Source organism: Leptopilina boulardi, unplaced genomic scaffold (assembly GCF_019393585.1).
Source record: "Leptopilina boulardi isolate dan_hultmark-lab unplaced genomic scaffold, ZJU_Lbou_2.1 LbouV2_327, whole genome shotgun sequence".
In the NCBI taxonomy this organism is placed as follows: Eukaryota; Metazoa; Arthropoda; class Insecta; order Hymenoptera; family Figitidae; genus Leptopilina; species Leptopilina boulardi.
Window position 1 is genome coordinate 3,577,135 of NW_026137893.1, and position 17,450 is coordinate 3,594,584.

General features: G+C 33.0%; 2 protein-coding genes across 4 annotated transcripts in view; one reads left to right on the forward strand and one right to left on the reverse strand.

Annotated features, from left to right (window-relative positions):
- The window catches only part of LOC127284870 (uncharacterized), a 431,539-nt gene that overhangs the window by 350,834 nt on the left and 63,255 nt on the right, over positions 1 to 17,450 (reverse strand). The gene's annotated exons all lie outside the window — the stretch shown is intronic.
- Positions 1,135 to 3,848, forward strand: LOC127284877 (uncharacterized). Of its 3 annotated transcripts, XM_051310582.1 has the most exons (7): positions 1,135 to 1,215; positions 1,291 to 1,455; positions 1,543 to 1,611; positions 1,686 to 1,951; positions 2,045 to 2,176; positions 2,282 to 2,362; positions 2,457 to 3,848. In XM_051310582.1, exons 4-7 carry the CDS (start codon positions 1,822 to 1,824, stop codon positions 2,651 to 2,653), a joined length of 540 nt encoding a protein of 179 aa, XP_051166539.1. In that variant the 5' UTR covers positions 1,135 to 1,215; positions 1,291 to 1,455; positions 1,543 to 1,611; positions 1,686 to 1,821; the 3' UTR covers positions 2,654 to 3,848. The 3 variants fall into 3 exon arrangements, with proteins under 3 accessions (XP_051166539.1, XP_051166538.1, XP_051166540.1); XM_051310581.1 differs by having other exon boundaries at positions 1,135 to 1,611; XM_051310583.1 differs by lacking the exons at positions 1,135 to 1,215; positions 1,291 to 1,455; positions 1,543 to 1,611; ... (1 more) ...; positions 2,045 to 2,176; positions 2,282 to 2,362 and having other exon boundaries at positions 2,532 to 2,712; positions 2,811 to 2,969; positions 3,063 to 3,848.

Here is a 17,450-nt window from a genome sequence, read left to right on the forward strand (position 1 = left end):
GATAATTATTTAAATTTTAATAATACTTATATTATTATTATAAAAAAAATTTTTTATTTATCTAACAATTTCTTTAATAATTATTATATTATTATTTATTTATTTATTTTTTTGTTTTAATTAGTTAATTTTATAAAAATTTACCAAGAATTATAAATTATTTAATAAATGTTTATTTAAATAAAAATTATGGGAATTTTTGTTAACTTTTTTTTTTTTAAAAAAATTGTTTATTTAACAAATTTTTAATATTTAGTTATATAATAAAAATTTACCAAAATTTATCTGATTTTAACGTATTTTTGTTTAGTTATCGAATTTTTACGAAATTCAATAATAATTTTTATTACTTTGAAAAAAAATTGTTAAAATTAAATTTAAAGTTGGTTCAATGTAGGATCTATGTCGGTCGGCCTATCTAATAACAAATGCTCAATCTGTCGCTTGACTACATCCCCTCTATGTAGGCTAAGTAATATAGGACCTCTATAGAAGATATATATATGCGCTATGTAGGCCATAGTATGTAGAATCTATATAGGACTTAAATGTATTATTGACGTAGGTCAAATGTTCTAGAATGTATATGGGGTTTTTATGTGATTTCTATATAGGCCTAACAATATAGAATCTATATAGAAATTTTGAGGAAATCCGATATAGATGAATATAATATAATCTATGTAAGACTTGAAATCATTTCGAATTAGAAAGAATAATAATTGCATTATTATTGCAAAATTTTAATTATTTTATGTCCCCCTTTTTTTTTTTATTTATTTAACAATTTTTATAATTATCAGGTAATTTTTTTATAATTTACCAAAAATTATTAATTATTCTAAAATTGCGCTTTATTAGTAAATTTAATAAATTTTGTTATAATTTTTATTATTTAACAAAAATTGTTTATTGAACAATAAAAATAGAAATTTATCAATTTTTTTATTAAATTTGAGATAATTATTATAAATTACAATTATTTAATAAAACTTTTACTAAACTTTAGTAATAATTTTTATTTAAATTTTAATATAATTGCACTATTATCATCAAAATTTTTTTTTTTTTTTTTTTTTTTTTTTTTTAATATATGAAAAAAAAAACTTTATAACCTAGGGATTTTGTTAGTTTTTACAGCAAGAGCTGAGGAAGGGGTGGTTTCCGCTGTGTGTTCTCACACCGGTATTAGATACCGCTTTACGATTGAAGAGGGTAAGTATTGTGAATAAGAAAATAAGGTAATAAAAATAAAAATATATACACATTTACATTTGTACTTAATTACAGACGGATGGCATTGGTATAAGGCCAATGAGTACGAGGTTGCTAGCGATGCTGATGATGAGCGTGATCAGGAGGAAACAACAACGGTCGGATGCAATATTGCAGCCCGCGATCGCAGCCCTGGCTCACCAAGCCCGCCCAGTCAGGAGCACATCTTGCCCCCCACATGTAAGTATAATATATATATATATTAGAGAAATATTTTTAAATTCAATTGTATTTATTGATTTTTTGTGGCTTATTCTGGATTTTTAGTGGAGGAACCGGTAGGTGAAGATTGGCCTGAAGAGAATGGCCTGGCAGGTGATGATCTGCCTATAATAGGTAGGATATTGTTAACGTAAAGCCCATACGTGTATAAATTTTACACATGCATATTAATACTTTAATTTTTATAGATCGAATTGATGAAAATGTAACATCTCCGGATGTAAGTGACATTGAGTCACTAAATTGCGAAGAAGATTCAGAAGGTAACAAAACCTCTCTTTTTTTTTAGATGAAAAACATATACATAATTATGGGTTCCTATATATGTATATATATACATTTTTCTTTTTTTTTTTTTTTACAGATGAGGCAGAAGAAGAAGACGAATCGGAGAATGTTACGTCTCCAGATGTGAGTGACATAGAGTCACTAGGAGATGACATATTTGTCGAAGGTGAGTCATGAATATTATATATTAAATACACACTTGGGTTTATATTAACATTATTATTATTATTTTTTTTTTTTTTTTTTTTTTTTTTTACAGATGACGTTCAGGGAGCAAGGGCTTTGACTCCCCCCGACATGCCCGAGCTTGTTTCTTGGGCAGATGAGTTTGAGGGAGCAAGGGCTTTGACTCCCCCCGACATGCCCGAGCTTGTTTGTTGGGCAGATAACGGTATGTTTTTTTATCATTACATGTATCCTTATATAAATTTTTGTATAACACTTGTACGTCTTTTCTGACATTCATACTTTTATTCATTCAATTTTTATATTACAGCTTATGGTTTTGCAGCCCAAGCTTTGGGTCGGAGTATAACTCCGCCCGATATGCCCGATCTCTTTTCGTGGGTGGATAATGGTAAGATATATATATATATATATATTATTTATTTATCACATTCGTATGACCTTTTTATCATTCGTTCTTGTATTTATTCTATTTCATTTTATAGGTGAGGGTCGAGCAATGCGAGGTTCGGGCCGGAGTAGGACTCCTCCCGGTATGCCTGAATTAGTGTTGGCGGGCAATGGTAAAAAAAATTTTATCTTCATATACTTTTTATATCACATTTGTACGCTTTTTTTTTTTTTTTTTTTTAACATTTATACTTACATTTATTCTATTTTATTTTACAGATTATGGCCATGAAGCACGAACGTTGGGCAGGAGTAGAACTCCTCCTGATCTCATGATGCCTGATAATGATGGTAATAATAATTTTATTTTTTTTTTTTTTTTTTTACAATAGTATTTTAATTATTTATAATTTTAATTATTTATGGTATATCTTTTATTAATTTATTAGGTTGGGTACCATTCTTGCGCCGACAAGAGCTCCTTCCTGAGCTCCAACACTTTGAGAAAGTGATTGGAGTTCTTTTGAAAATAAAATTGAGGGGGGAGGACGATAATACAGCCGATTACCGCATAATTTATCAGGAGGAATCTGACGCACCCCCTCCGTGTTAGTAAATCTGTTTATAAAATATATATATTTTATATATGGGTACATTCAATAAGTAAATTTTGTTTTCTTTTTTTTTTTTTTTTTTTTTAGATTGGTGTTTTGGGCCTACTAACCCCTACGAGGAATTACTATGCGTAATTCTTCAGTTGCGGATTGTGGAGGCAATAGGAACTCGAACTGAGTATCGCGTGGTTTACGGATGCGACGATTAATATGTATATATATATATAAATTTTTATTTTTTTTTTTTATTAATCTTTTTATTATTATATTTTTTTTTTTTATATATATTTTTTTTATTTAGTTAATAATTGTAAATTTATTATATATATATATTATTATTACTATTATTATTTAATTTTAATTTTGATTTGGGTTATATGGACTCACTTTCATCTAGAATTAATATATATTAAGTTCTGAGCAAATGTCCGGATGTATGCGTGTGTGTGTGTGTGTTTGTGTGTGTATCACAAAATATTGTTTACTAATTATCTCAGAAAATTTTAACGGATTGTCTTGAAATTTTGCATACTAATTGTAATCATAAAATTTGACACAGGATTTACGGATATATCCACGTTTTTTTTTTTTTTTTTTTTTTAAATTGTAAATAGATTCACACAGCATTTATTCACACATATGCATTTACTCGCATTCATTTACTCACACATTGACACATAATCACTCATAAAAATTTATTTAGAAAATATATATATCTTTTTCAATAGCAAAGAATGTTTGTTTGGTTGTTGTTTTTGTTTTATTTATTTATTTTAGTTTTTTTTTTAGAATATTTTAATTACTTATTCATCTCCACTTCCAGTAAAACTTCCCTGCTTTTTTTTTTTTTTTTATTTTATTTTTTTTTTTTTTAAGAGAAAAATATGAAAATTTAACTTAGGGCACGACTGTAGCAGCAATTAGAGTGAGTATAAAAATCATACATATATATATAAAATTTTGTCTTTTACTTGTTTTAACTATAGTTATTTTTGTAGAATTTCATCGCATGTAGTCAACATTTCAAAATATCGTTGCACTGATCACAATTTTTACCACTCACATCTTTAGAACTGAGAGGCCATTTTCTTCATTAAACTACACTTGGCACACGGAGATTCTTTTATTGATGGAGAGAACTGGGACTTGTATATTTTATTTTGAATGGGGAAAACTGGAATTTGTTGTAGAGTTCAGCATCGTATTTGGATAATTGTTGGGACTATTTGTAGAAAAACAAGCAAAAACTCGCTGCATTGTTGATGAATGTTGACAAGATGAAAATTATATGCACTGGTTCGTATAGTTAATATTCACTTAATTCATTATTGTTTTGCTTTTTCTTATTATTTTATTTTTGTAGGATTTCTTTTTGAAAAATTGGCTTCGGTTTCCTGTTTGATGATGGTTTGTATAGTTTTATAATATTGTTTTTGATTTTAATTAAAAGTTTCGTGAGAGTAATTATAAATTTTCTTTTAGCTACTGAAGATAATTTTTCAATGGTATGACTCTTTTGTTGAATGGGAATGAAATCTGGGTCTTTTGCTGGATCTGATGCAGGACACATTTAATTTTGGAAGGAGCAGCAGGATTCAGCATCGACTATTATTCAGACAGAGACGTCAAAAGCAACTCTGTCCTGGAGCATCACATGAGGCGCAGGTGGAGGAGGCGGTGGAAAATTGTTGTTTCTTCTACGTCTGCTAGATATCTTTCGATAGCATAGGTAGATATTGCGAGACAGGATCAGCATCAATAGCAATAGTATAACCTTGAATCCAATGGCGATGTAGTTTTTTACATCTAAAATGCCTCCTATTAGTGGAATTTCCATCCTTTCTTTGCCGTGGTGAAATATTCCAGATAGTTTTTATTGAATGGGATTTTAGACCTCCTATTTTTACAGAAGAAATAAATGTTAGAATTGAATTTAAATGAAAACAGTGTTTGTATTTGAATTTCTCCAATACATACTGACATTAGGACTGATACTATTCACACTCGTTTGGTCGTACATGCGTATCTGACATCCCGAGTTCCTTTTCGTAATAGGTAATAGTTCGAAAATGCCCTCCAACGACTAACGCTTTCCTGAATTGAGTTTCGAACAAGCTTTCTATAGTAGATTGTCGCCAGTCATTTTCATTGTAACGTTCTATGAAATTATGGTCTATATATTCGAAATCATCTTTTAAATACCAAGGATAGGGTATGTTTATAATTTGATATTTTGACTCTTCTGCTTCTTTAAACAATGGTGGTAAATCAAAACATGAACACAAACAACTTGTAAATCTCCTATTTATAGGTATTTCATGAAAATCAGTTATTCCTATTTTGTTTAGTTTATTTTTCCTAGCTTTGTGGATAGGTGTCTTGAATGGGAGAGACAATGGGAAAGAGACGTGTAAGCATTGACCATCTGGTAGAAATTGTAAAGGCCTAAAACAGCAATTCATGTTGTTTATTAGATAATATATCCAGGAAGAAAAACCCATATCTAGACCTATTTGAAGAGTGAGTGTATTACTGCTTAGAATAACATACACTACATAATTATACAAAAGGCTTTTTGGATCTATGATTTTAATAGATCTTAGTATAGCATAGAGATTGGGATATAGACAAATAAAACCAGATTTTAATCGAAATATTGTCCTTTGTCCAGAAAATACTTTTACTGTCAATGATTCGAGAATTTCATTGTCGGATTCATCATAAATGATCATTGTTTGACCAGCAACTCTAACATCACGAATATTTTGAGCAGTTTTTAGACAATCTAGCAATATGGCATTATATGCTAAATTAGCTAGTGTTCTTGGGATTTTCCATGATTTTTCGAAATCCTTTAATAATCTTTTGATAATTAATGGTGGATTTTTCCGACTAATTTCCGAAATAGGGACATCTTCTACATTGGGAAGCAAGACTTCTAAAAATTCACTCATTTTGAGTTATATATATATATATATATATTTTTTAATATATATATATACCTAATAATTAAACGGGATGTTGAAGATAATATTCTACAGTTAGGTTTGAAACTAATCCTAATGTTATAGCAGTTTTAGTTCCAATTATTGCAGAATTAAATTGAAAAGATGATTCCGTATTAGGGTCTATAACTAGAAAGAAAATTTTATCACCGTTAACTTCTAATTCTACACTTCCAACTACTAAAAGAAATTCGTTTCCTATCTTCTCTATAGAATGACTAATATTTTCATATTCCACGTTTAGAAGATTTACAGAAATAAAATTGTGTTTTGTTTTTAGAGATAGTAATACGTCTATTTCGTCTACAATTAAATCTGGGGACATCAGCGTTATATATTCTTCTCCATTTAACACTATTTCATCCTCAAAATTGGCAGGTGGCATTTTTAACGCTTAAGTACATATTGTTCTTTTTTTTTTTTTTTTTTTTTTAGTACTCCTTACACAGTTTGCTTCAATCTCTTCACAACCTGATAAAAGAGAAAAGATTTTTAATTAACAATACGCCATCATTAATTTATCTTTATGTTTTGAGAATCTTTCGTTATTTACGTCTTCTAGGATTACATTATTATTTTGAGTAAATCCTACTACGGTATAAGGACCTTCGGCTCTCTTATCGAATTTATTCGCTCGGATTTCTTTATACGCGAACACCTTATCGCCAATTTTCGCTTTTAGAGGGCGGACAGTCCTATCATGATATTCTTTAGACTTTAGTTTCGCTTGGACAAGATTTTTGGCAGCTATTCCTTGAATTTCGCTCATTCTAGTTATAAGTTCTTTTAAATAGGAACCATAAGTCTCAAGCTCTGGTCCTTGGGGAAACGAACTTGGGATTCTAGCTAGTTTCCCAAAAACCAACTCGTAAGGAGTGAAATTAGTTGCCTCATGAACTGATGTATTATAATTAAACATCGCAAAAGGTAAAAGACGATCCCAATCGTCAAAATCCTCAGCATAATGTTTAATAAAATCTGTCAGCTCAATATGGCTTCTTTCTAATGCTCCATTGGTTTGAGGTCTGTAGCCAGAAGTGGTAATTTGTTTAACTCCAAAAATTCTTTCCAATTTTCTCATGAGTGAACTTATAAAACTTCCTCCTCGATCAGTAAGAACACATCTAGGCGCTCCAAACTGAGAGAATAAATGAGTAGCTACTGCATGAGCAATTGTGGTTGTTTTTATATCGGAAATAGGGACTGCTATGCAATATTTACTGAAATTATCTTGCATAGTGAGAATATACCGATTCCCATTTGGAGTAGTAGGTAACTTTCCTACGGTATCTAGGGATACTTTGTCAAAAGGGCCTGCAGGAGTATCGGTTATTATCATTGGTTCACGAGTACGAGCTCTAACTAATTTATTTTGAAGGCAACTCTGACATCCTCGTATAAATTCTGTTATTTCATCTCGCATTCGAGGCCAAAGGTAGCGTTCTCTAATTCGTCTATATGTCTTCGTTATCCCCTTGTGACCTGCTAGTAGACTTTCGTGATATTCCGAAATAATTTTTGGCCTCAATTCTGGGGGTGGAACTTCAATTTTTCCGTGGCACAATATCATAGTGATATCGCCACCGCGGAATATTTTTGTTAATAATTCTGTCATTTTACCTTGGGGAAGGGAACCTAACAAATCACCTGTATTTGCCATACGACATGTAGATCGAGTATCTCGGCTCAAAGCTAATTTAAGATTTTTCAAACCTAGAATTACATTTCGCCAGTCAATTTCGTCATAATGTCTTTGTTTAACAATTATTGAATAGGTACAATATCGTCCACTAGGGGTAATAAGTATCTGACCTATTTTTGGTCGTTTTTCCTGCAGTTCTTGAAGATCGATTCTCTCGGTTGCCACTAAAAGTTTTGAAATAGCATCAACTGGTTCACAATCTTCTGACATGAAATGAGCATAATTGTCTCTTTCATATGTTAATGGTTCTGACCATTTTTGAATTACGTTATTTTTAGTCAACACGTCTTTCGTTATTTTAAAGTCATTGTCGTCACAAGTATCAGAAAAAGATGGGGAATCATAATACGGAATACCTACACCTTTGGAAGATTTTTCTATGGGTGTACACTTTGTCCCCGACACATTATCATTAGTTTTTTCCTGTAGTCGGCGTGGCACAACACTAGATTTTTTTCCCATTTTTGAACCATTTGTTTTCATGTAGACAAATGGAGTAGATTGAGCATCAGGAATGACGGAAAATCCAGGTGTTTGAAATATTGATCCTTGCCATTGGGAATAATCCTTAGCGGGGGAATGCATGACATCTGGATCGTCCCTGAAACGTACTGTACTCTGTCTTCCTTCAATTTGTTTAGCAGGTAATGTAGGCGAAGGTCGCGGCGAATTTTCTATTTCAACATTTGAAACTTGGCGCTTGTTGTAATTGTCCAAAAATTTTCTTATCCTTTCTGTGAATGCATCATCTTCGACATCACTATTTTGGCATGGATCCAGGGCTTCTAGAGTATCAAGGAGTTCTTCGTCATTTTCACCTTCCGATACATGCGTTAATTCTGGACGAGTAAATTCTTTATCCATTCCTTCGTGGTCCCATGCTAATGTTAGGTTAGTTTGATCGAATCCTCTATTTTGCTTTGACTTGTCAAATTGCTGAAATGATTTTTCTAACCCACTTTTTACTTTCCACACTTTGACGTCTGATTCTTCTTCTGTGCTTCCAATCGGTTGGGGAGCAATATTAATAATCACATTTTCAAGATCACAAATTTCTTCCTCTTTTTCTTCTTCGATTTCAAAATCGTCCATGATTTGTTCTTTATTGACACCTTCTTTTGCTAATTGATCGGCCATTTCATTACCAGTTAGGCCTTGATGGCTCGGTATATGTTCCCAGACAACGTTTAAGGGTTCTAAAGCCTTTGTTAATTTTTCAAAGGCAATGCGATTTTTAACAGGTTTATTTTCCTTAGTTTTCCATTGGTTTAGTTTCCATTTTGGGATCCAATCCGTAACACTTTGAATTAAGAATTTTGAGTCGGTGTTAATCCTCAGATTTTGGATTCCTGCTTCTTGAGCTTTTAAGGCGGCTACAGTTGCTGCTTCTATTTCAGCTGCATTGTTTGTTTGTCGACCCTTGGATCGCTGAGAAATATTTAAGGGATGATTATGACCAAACCAAATACCTATTCCGGCTCTTGGTTCTCCACTTCCGTTGAAACTACAGGCGCCATCTACATAAACGTCTGTATAAGTGTTTTTCGCTGGGGAGAACAGAGGAATAGTGGTTTGAATTTGATCCTCGGAACCTACTATTTTTGGACTCGCCTGTTTCTGTTTTGGGGTTATTTCTACACTAGGGAAACCGCTATGACTTTTTCTGAAAACTGGGGGATCAGAATCTTCATTTAATTCCTCATCTGTTGTTATTTCGCTAGAAGATGATGGTTTTTCACTAGAAACAGGGGTTTCTGGATTTGGAATTTCCCTTCCTCTAGTTAGCCTTTTTGCAATACAACTCTCGTTCGGATCGTCGAGATTTTTAGTACCTCGAGGTAAGGTAAATGTTTGATCCTTTCGTTCATCTCTCTTGGTACTACCTTTAGGTCGACCCGGCGGATTTTTACCTGTGGAGAGGGGTTGCTTAGGAATCGTTGATTTTATGAGAGTTTTAGGGAGGGGTCTTCGCATTCTTACAACTTGTGATGGATCACTTAAGGTTCTTTTATAATTAGGATTCAAAATATTTGTTTTTGGCTTTTCCTTATACCTTGCAGAAGTAGAGGGCTTTTCACTATTTGAAGAATCCTTTTTCGCGCACTTTTCCTTATTATCCTTCTTGCTAGATTCGCTTCGCGTTATGGGTAAGGCTCGATATTGCACGGATTGTTTCTTATCTATTAACACGTTCATTGGAATCTGATCAGGATTAAGAGTTTCACTTTTTGCACTAAGGTTCGAGGATGTAGATTTATCTGTATCTGCGTCCGTCGTCACGTCGCTTTGATTGTCTTTTTCTTTTATGGGACTGTTTGATAATGCTTCTACAATTCTGTTAATTTTACCTGGCTTGTACTCGAATTTATACACGTAATCTTGAAGACGTAGCCTCCACCTGTGTAATCTCGCACCTGGATTTTCAATATAACTCATCCAGTGTATCGGTTCGAAATCGCAAGCTAGAATAAATTCTCGACCATATAGATAAGGTCGAAAATTTTCTACGGCATATAGGATCGCAAGGCATTCTTTTTCCGCTTTCGGATATTTTTGTTCATTTTTATTTATGACCTTTGAAAAATAAGCCACGGGTAAATCGATTCCGTCGCATTCTTGAGTTAAAATAGCACCTATTGCACGCTCCGATGCGTCGGTAGTTAATTTAAAAGTTTTCGTAAAATCAGGATATTGTAGAATAGGTTCTTTACAAAGATGGTTCCTGAGTTGACGAAAAGCTTTTTCCTGATCATCAGTCCATTTCCAAACAGTTTCTTTCTTTAAGAGGTCTGTTAATGGATTTGATATTTTTGCATAATCTTGTATAAATCGCCTATAATAACCGGTTAATCCAAGGAATCCTCGAAGTTCCTTGATAGTGGTAGGATGGGGAAAATTCCTTATCGCATTTATTTTATTAGGATTAGGTTTTACCCCTTCTGGACCGATTATATGACCGAGATATGCTACTTCCGTTTTTAGAAATTCGCATTTGTCAGGTTGTAATTTTAAGTTTGCTTCACGGAGGCGATTAAAAAGCCGTCTAGCTCTTCTATCATGTTCTTCTAAAGTGTCGGAATGAATAATGATATCATCTAAATATACGAGAGCTTCCGTATCAAGCATACTGTTTAAAACGTTATTTAATAATCGTTGGAATGTAGGAGGGGCATTCTTTATTCCCATGGGCATACGCTTATATTCGTAATGAGCGTTGCCGGTAGAAAAAGCTGTTTTAATCCTATCGTCAGGGTGTGTTTCTACTTGATGGAAACCCATGGCTAGATCAAAAACTGTAAAATACCGCGCAGTGCCCAATTTTTCGAGCAGGCTGTTTATATGGGGTAACGGGAAAGAGTCACCTATAACTTGCTCGTTTAGTTTCCTATAGTCTACAACAACTCTCCATTTCTTTTGACCCGAAGCATCGAGTTTTTTGGGAACGATAAGAACTGGGGAATTGTATGGTGAAGTCGAAGGACCAATGATTCCACAGCTCAATTGTTTTAGGAGCTGCAGATCCATTTGTTCTCGAGCTTCATGAGGACACCTGTATTGTTTTCTAGTGATGACTTTGTCATCTCTTGTTGGAATTCTATGCTGAATTAAATGGGTACATGACAAAGGTTCCCCATTCAAGTAGAAAATGTCAGCATAGTCTTCTGCCCAACCGTAAACAACTTTTCTTTCTTCAGGGCTCAGATGCGAAACGTAAAGGGCATTTTTAACCTTTATAACTCTATCAGAATAACCATTAACATTCTGATCCTGCAGTTCCTCTAGTTCAGAATCTGTTAATTCTTCACCAGGAAATTTGCAGAAATCAAAAGGTATTAATTCTTGTGGAGTTAGTTCAAGATCAATATCCTCTTCAGTGGTATTGATAGCCACTGCATGACATACACCATTGGTATTGGTAACCACTGCTTCACCAAGGTAAAGTCCTTCAGGTGTAGGTACTAGAGGTAAATAACCTTCTTTTAGGCCCTTGTTAGAAACGTCGATCGCGATTGGTTGTCTAGTCCTCGCTTTAATTCTGAGAATTCGAGCAAATGGTTTAATTTCAGGTTTCAAATTTTGTTTCGATTCTTGTGATTCTAAATCTACGAAGGGTATAGGAGTTATAGGATCCGAGATTGTAACTAACGCATTATGTCGAAACGATATTTGAGCTTGCTCTTGACGAAGAAAAGGTCTTCCTAAAATACCTGACGTGGATATCGGAAAATTATTTTTAACCACGTGGAATTCGACTGGATTTTTCTGAATTGTAAGTTCGATAGTTCCCAGAGTCTTAACGGAATGATTCGTTATTCCTGTAATTTCAGCGCTGTTTTTGACTACAATTATTAGTTCCGGGTCTAGAGCATTTAGTTTAATCAAATTAGTATCTGATCCAGGATCAACTAAAAATTTGATTTTGGGATGTCTAAACTCGGGAGCAGTCAATTCGACTACTGGGGAGTCTTCGCTCCTAATTCCGACTCTAAGGATTTTACTGAATTCTCCGCGAAGTGTACCGTTTTCGAACGCTGGAGGATCGGACTCGCCACCGCGTCTGAGCGGCGAGTCTGTTGGGAGTTTAAATTAGTTTGAGGTCCTGGTGATAATGACCTTGGGGGTGTGTTGCCACCTCTATATGGTGACATCACCTGCGGTGTTTGAACAGGTTCTTGAAATTGCATCTGCTGCGGGTATTTCGCAGCCTGTGGATATTGATATGGAACAGACTGAGATTTTTGAGGCCACATTGATTTGTAAAACTGGGCCAATTGTTCAGGTGTGAGTTGAATCAGATTTGATTTGTTTGTTTCAGCATTTACTTTTTCTGACCGAGAATCCTGAATTAGTTCGCGGGTTCTTTTTTCGTTTCCAATCTCTAACTGTCGCGAATATGGACTTGGCGAACGTGGTCGGTCTATATTTCCTGTACGAGAAATGTGATAGGATGATGACCTAGATCTTTCTGAATACCGTTGTCTTTCTTCTGCGCGTAACGCGTGTTCAAAAGCTTCGGATAGGTTTCTCGGGTTTCGTGTGTCAACGAAAATTGACATTTCCTCAGGAAGACCCCTTATGAAGGCTTCAAGGGCACAGTCAATTATTGGCTTGATCATAATTTCACTAACAGATATATCATTATCTTCATCATCATCGTTAACGCGTCGATAACGTGCACCATACTTTTCTCCAAGGGCATGTTTCGCACCGCTAATTAACCCTTGTAATCTATCATTATAGTCACTGACTGTTTCCGTTTGTTTCATTCGCAAATTAATGATACTTTCAAAGTACCATTGGTATTTTTTTGTAGAGGCAAAACGTTTTTTTAAGTGAGTAATAAGGTCGTCGAGTCTATCAAAGGTTTTATCTCTAACACTTTCTCGAGCAGGTCCTTTTAATTTACCAAGAACTGCTTTTATAAAAGCCGATTCACTGTTTTCGCTTATGAATACAGCACCGTTTAGCACATCTTGTAAAAATTCATTTAACGAGGGATTTTTACCGTCAAAATGTGGAATATGATAAGTGCTTTGTTGTAATGTCATACACTCTAAAACGGACGCCATAGCTGCACTAGTATTAGGGTTAATAGTGGGAGCTGTAATATTCGCGGTAATAGTCGTACCGCTATGATGGGCAGGAGGGTCTTCGTCAGCCATTTTGATTATGGTATTGTCTCTATTAAATATTATTTTATGGTATAAAGATTTTCTTAATTGATTCGCCAGGTTGTCGCAAAAATTAATTAGGTCTCAATGCACTAAATCCTGATGACCCTAAAATTCCGTTCTCATAAGGTCCTTGTAAAGGACTTTGAGATGATACTACGTAAAATGTCAGAGCCACATTCGAAAAGAACAAGTTTACTTCGCCTAAAATAAGATGATAAGCGTTACCAATCGGATAATAGTATGGGGGAAACCTTCTTTGATAACCGATTAAGGCATCTTCTGAAATAAAATTGTAATATATGTCGGATGAGATTTTTAATTTAACATTTCCTGATCTTAAACCGGAAGACAAAATTAGTACTTCTTCGGGTGGTACTAAAGAAATGGCTTCAGCCATCACGCATTCATTATTTAAACATGTAATGTGCTTATTATTATTTTTTTTTTTTATTCGTAAATTATTATCATATGCAAAAAAAAATTGGCAGTATCGTCTGTATTTCGCCACCGCGGATAATTTTTGTTTCGCTTTTATTGTTATCTTTTGTTACAATTTAAGATCCGATAATAATTGCTCTATTTCTTTTATATTATCCTTCAAACGCATGTCTCTATCAGTTTCATCACGAATTCTGTCAGTAAGGTTATCTACTATCTCATAGGCTATTTCCAACTGAGTTCTTAAGTAGAACGCATACTGTGCTATCCTAAGGTAATCGTCAAGAAAAGATTGAATCCTATTGTCTATTATTGTCAATTGTTCTTCAGAATTATTGAATGTTAAATTTTTCCAGAAAGGATTCATTCTATTATTTAAATGCCCTTTTTAATACTTAGAGATTTAAATTCGTCAATTAGATCTCTTATCACATTCTCTTGTTCTGTTAAATTTTCTCTTATTTCAATAGCCGAATCTACCAATGCTGTGTTCGAATCACTAAGAGCATGTAACCATGAAGATAAAAATTTAATTCGTCTTTCAATTTTTTCTAAATGACAATAGACGGATTTGCAATAAATAGCTAACTGTTGATTGTGATGTTCTAAGTTCTCTAATCGCTCGTTTATTTCTGACCATTGATCGCTAGATAGTCCGGAAGCTACCCTAGTTAGTCTAGGAAACATTTGCCCTTTTTGTATATTATTTTTAGGGCAATAATCCTAAAACTTGACCTGTTATATTTCCTATAACACCGGTAACTATAGGATGGTTGAAGGGTGTATCTTTTGATATTACCAGAAAAGTCACAGTTGTTCCGAAAGCAACTACATTCATTTGACCGATTATTCTATAGTGAGTATTATTAACTATGTGATCTTCTGGTTGTGTAAAATGAAGAAATTCTACTTGCAAATCTTCTTCCGAAATATAATTGTACGGTGTTCCTGGAAAAATCGATAATCTAACTCTATTTCCGGTTAAATGTGGCGATTGAAATATAATTCCGGTAGGACGACCAAATAAAACACGTATATCATCAAGTAAAGGCGCCATTAAGAATTCATTAATTTATTATATCGATATCATTATTTTCAAATTCAATTTGTCTGATTTCCTCTTGCTGAGATAAAATTCTTTGTTCTATAGCTTCTTCAATTGTTAGATCTATAATCGAAATGTCGATGTTTTCATTGTTGTTATTAACAAGTACCGGCTCTAGTATATTTCTAACAGTTGGTTTAACTTTTGCTACTGGTCTATTTACAATTTGTGAGTTTACTAAATTTTGGTAAAGAGATGGTTTTGTAACGAGCTTTAGTTTTCTCGATCCGCGTTTACCTCTTTTCGAATTCCTTGAAGAGGATGGTTGTTGATTTTTACCGTTTTTCGGCATTGAGGAAAAGTGGAAAACTTTATACAATTAAAGTTTTACAAAATAAATTCTAAAATAAGTAATATCTTACTTTAAGAAATTTATTTTGTTTTTATTTCTTTTAACATAGCAAGATGCTTAAAGCTGCAGCATAATCACTTGCGCTTTAAGCAGCAAAGTAATTATTTTTGCGCGTTTAAGCGATAATTATTTTAAAACAATTTACATTATTTTAATATAATTTTAGCACTCTTGCACATTAAAAGGGCACCAGGAAAGAAGAACAAAACCAATCTCTCAAAGGTATAAACCTCGAGCGGCAAGGTCGCAGGTAAATCAACTAAGATTTCCGCGTCTTCTTTTTGAGGTTTTTTTTTTTGGATTTGGAATATTGGAGAAAGAAAACTAATTCTTGAAAATTAAGACTCCATCTTTAATATCTACTTTTTGCAGAAATTTTAAATAAAGAACCAATTTTACAGAAATGTTTGTTTTCTTTCTAATATGTGGTTTTTATTTTTAAACGTCAAAATATTCAATGCTGCAGAATACTTACTCGAGCTAAAGCATCAAAGTAAATATTTTTGCGCTTATGAACGATGATTATTTTAGAGCAATTATATTGCTCTAATATAATTTGACACTTTTGACAACTTTAAAAATTTCAGGAAAGAAGTACACAATCAAGCTCTCAAAGGAATAAACCTCGAGCGGCAAGATTACAGGTAAAAATCAATTAAGATTCTGTGACTTCTTTATAGGATTTGGAAAGAGAAGAAATTCAACAAATTTTCTTATTTATAATCTGCTCAGCTTTTTCAAGAACAAAATCAAATAATTTCGAAAATTCTTCAAAACTTTTTATTTCACAAATTTGAAGGTCATCGCGTTCAATTTTTGTTATACCGAATTCTTCTGAGAGAGTTTTCTCGTCGCGAAAATTTTTTTGTTTTTTACCACCACGTCTACCTTTTGAAGAATTCATTTTAATACATTTTTTTTTTTTTGAAAGCTACTGATTTTCCGGAATAGGTAAACTAAGTTCACTCATAAACGATTTGCCTACAATACCGATAGCTTTTGAATTTAGTCCTGTGTCAATAATACAGAATTTAATTTCTTTCCATAGTATTGGAATTTTTACCGATCCTAATATACTTAATATTTCATTTTCCGTAGAATTTGTATAATTAATCTGAACGAATGATGCTAAATTTTTCCTTTCTATTAAATTGAAATTAACAGTAGGATCGTAAATAAAATCTCCAGAATTTTCCCTTAAACAATCTGAATTTATTGTTACTATGGTCGTATGGTTTAGATGACTAAAAGTTAGATTTGACCATTCTTCTATCATAAAGATTTATTTATTTTTATCAAAGTTCATTTTTAAAAAATAGTAGAATAGAAATAGTTGAAACAAGCGTGCAAACAATAAGCACTGCTAGTTTCTAAAATAGTAAAGAAGTCAGGCGTGCAAACAATAAGCACTGCCCTGAAATATTAGAGTAGAGATAGTTGAAACAAGCGTGCAAACAATAAGCACTGCTAGTTTCTAAAATAGTAAAGAGGTCAGGCGTGCAAACAATAAGCACTGCCCTGAAATATTAGAGTAGAAATAGTTGAAACAAGCGTGCAAACAATAAGCACTGCTAGTTTCTAAAATAGTAAAGAAGTCAGGCGTGCAAACAATAAGCACTGCCCTGAAATATTAGAGTAGAGATAGTTGAAACAAGCGTGCAAACAATAAGCACTGCTAGTTTCTAAAATAGTAAAGAGGTCAGGCGTGCAAACAATAAGCACTGCCCTGAAATATTAGAGTAGAAATAGTTGAAACAAGCGTGCAAACAATAAGCACTGCTAGTTTCTAAAATAGTAAAGAGGTCAGGCGTGCAAACAATAAGCACTGCCTTGAAAATAGTTTAAATAAGGTAGAAAGAGTAGGCAGAGTTTTTAAAGAGAAAGCATTTATCTTTAATTAAAAATTTTTAAAAAAAATAAAAAAAAATTTTTTTTTTTTTTTTTTTTTTTTTAATTTAATCCAAATTATTGAAAATAAAAATTCCACTGATTTTATTTTTAATTGAATCCCACCGCTGCCACCATCAACTTGTTACGAACGAGAAAATTAATTTATTAATTTTTATAATTTTGAACAATTATTTAAAATTTTCTATTCGCCGGAGGAACCAAGTTGCCATTAAAAAGTCAAAATGAACATTCAACTTAATAATGTTTATTTTTAATGTGGGTTCGATTAATTATATCGCCGATAGAAG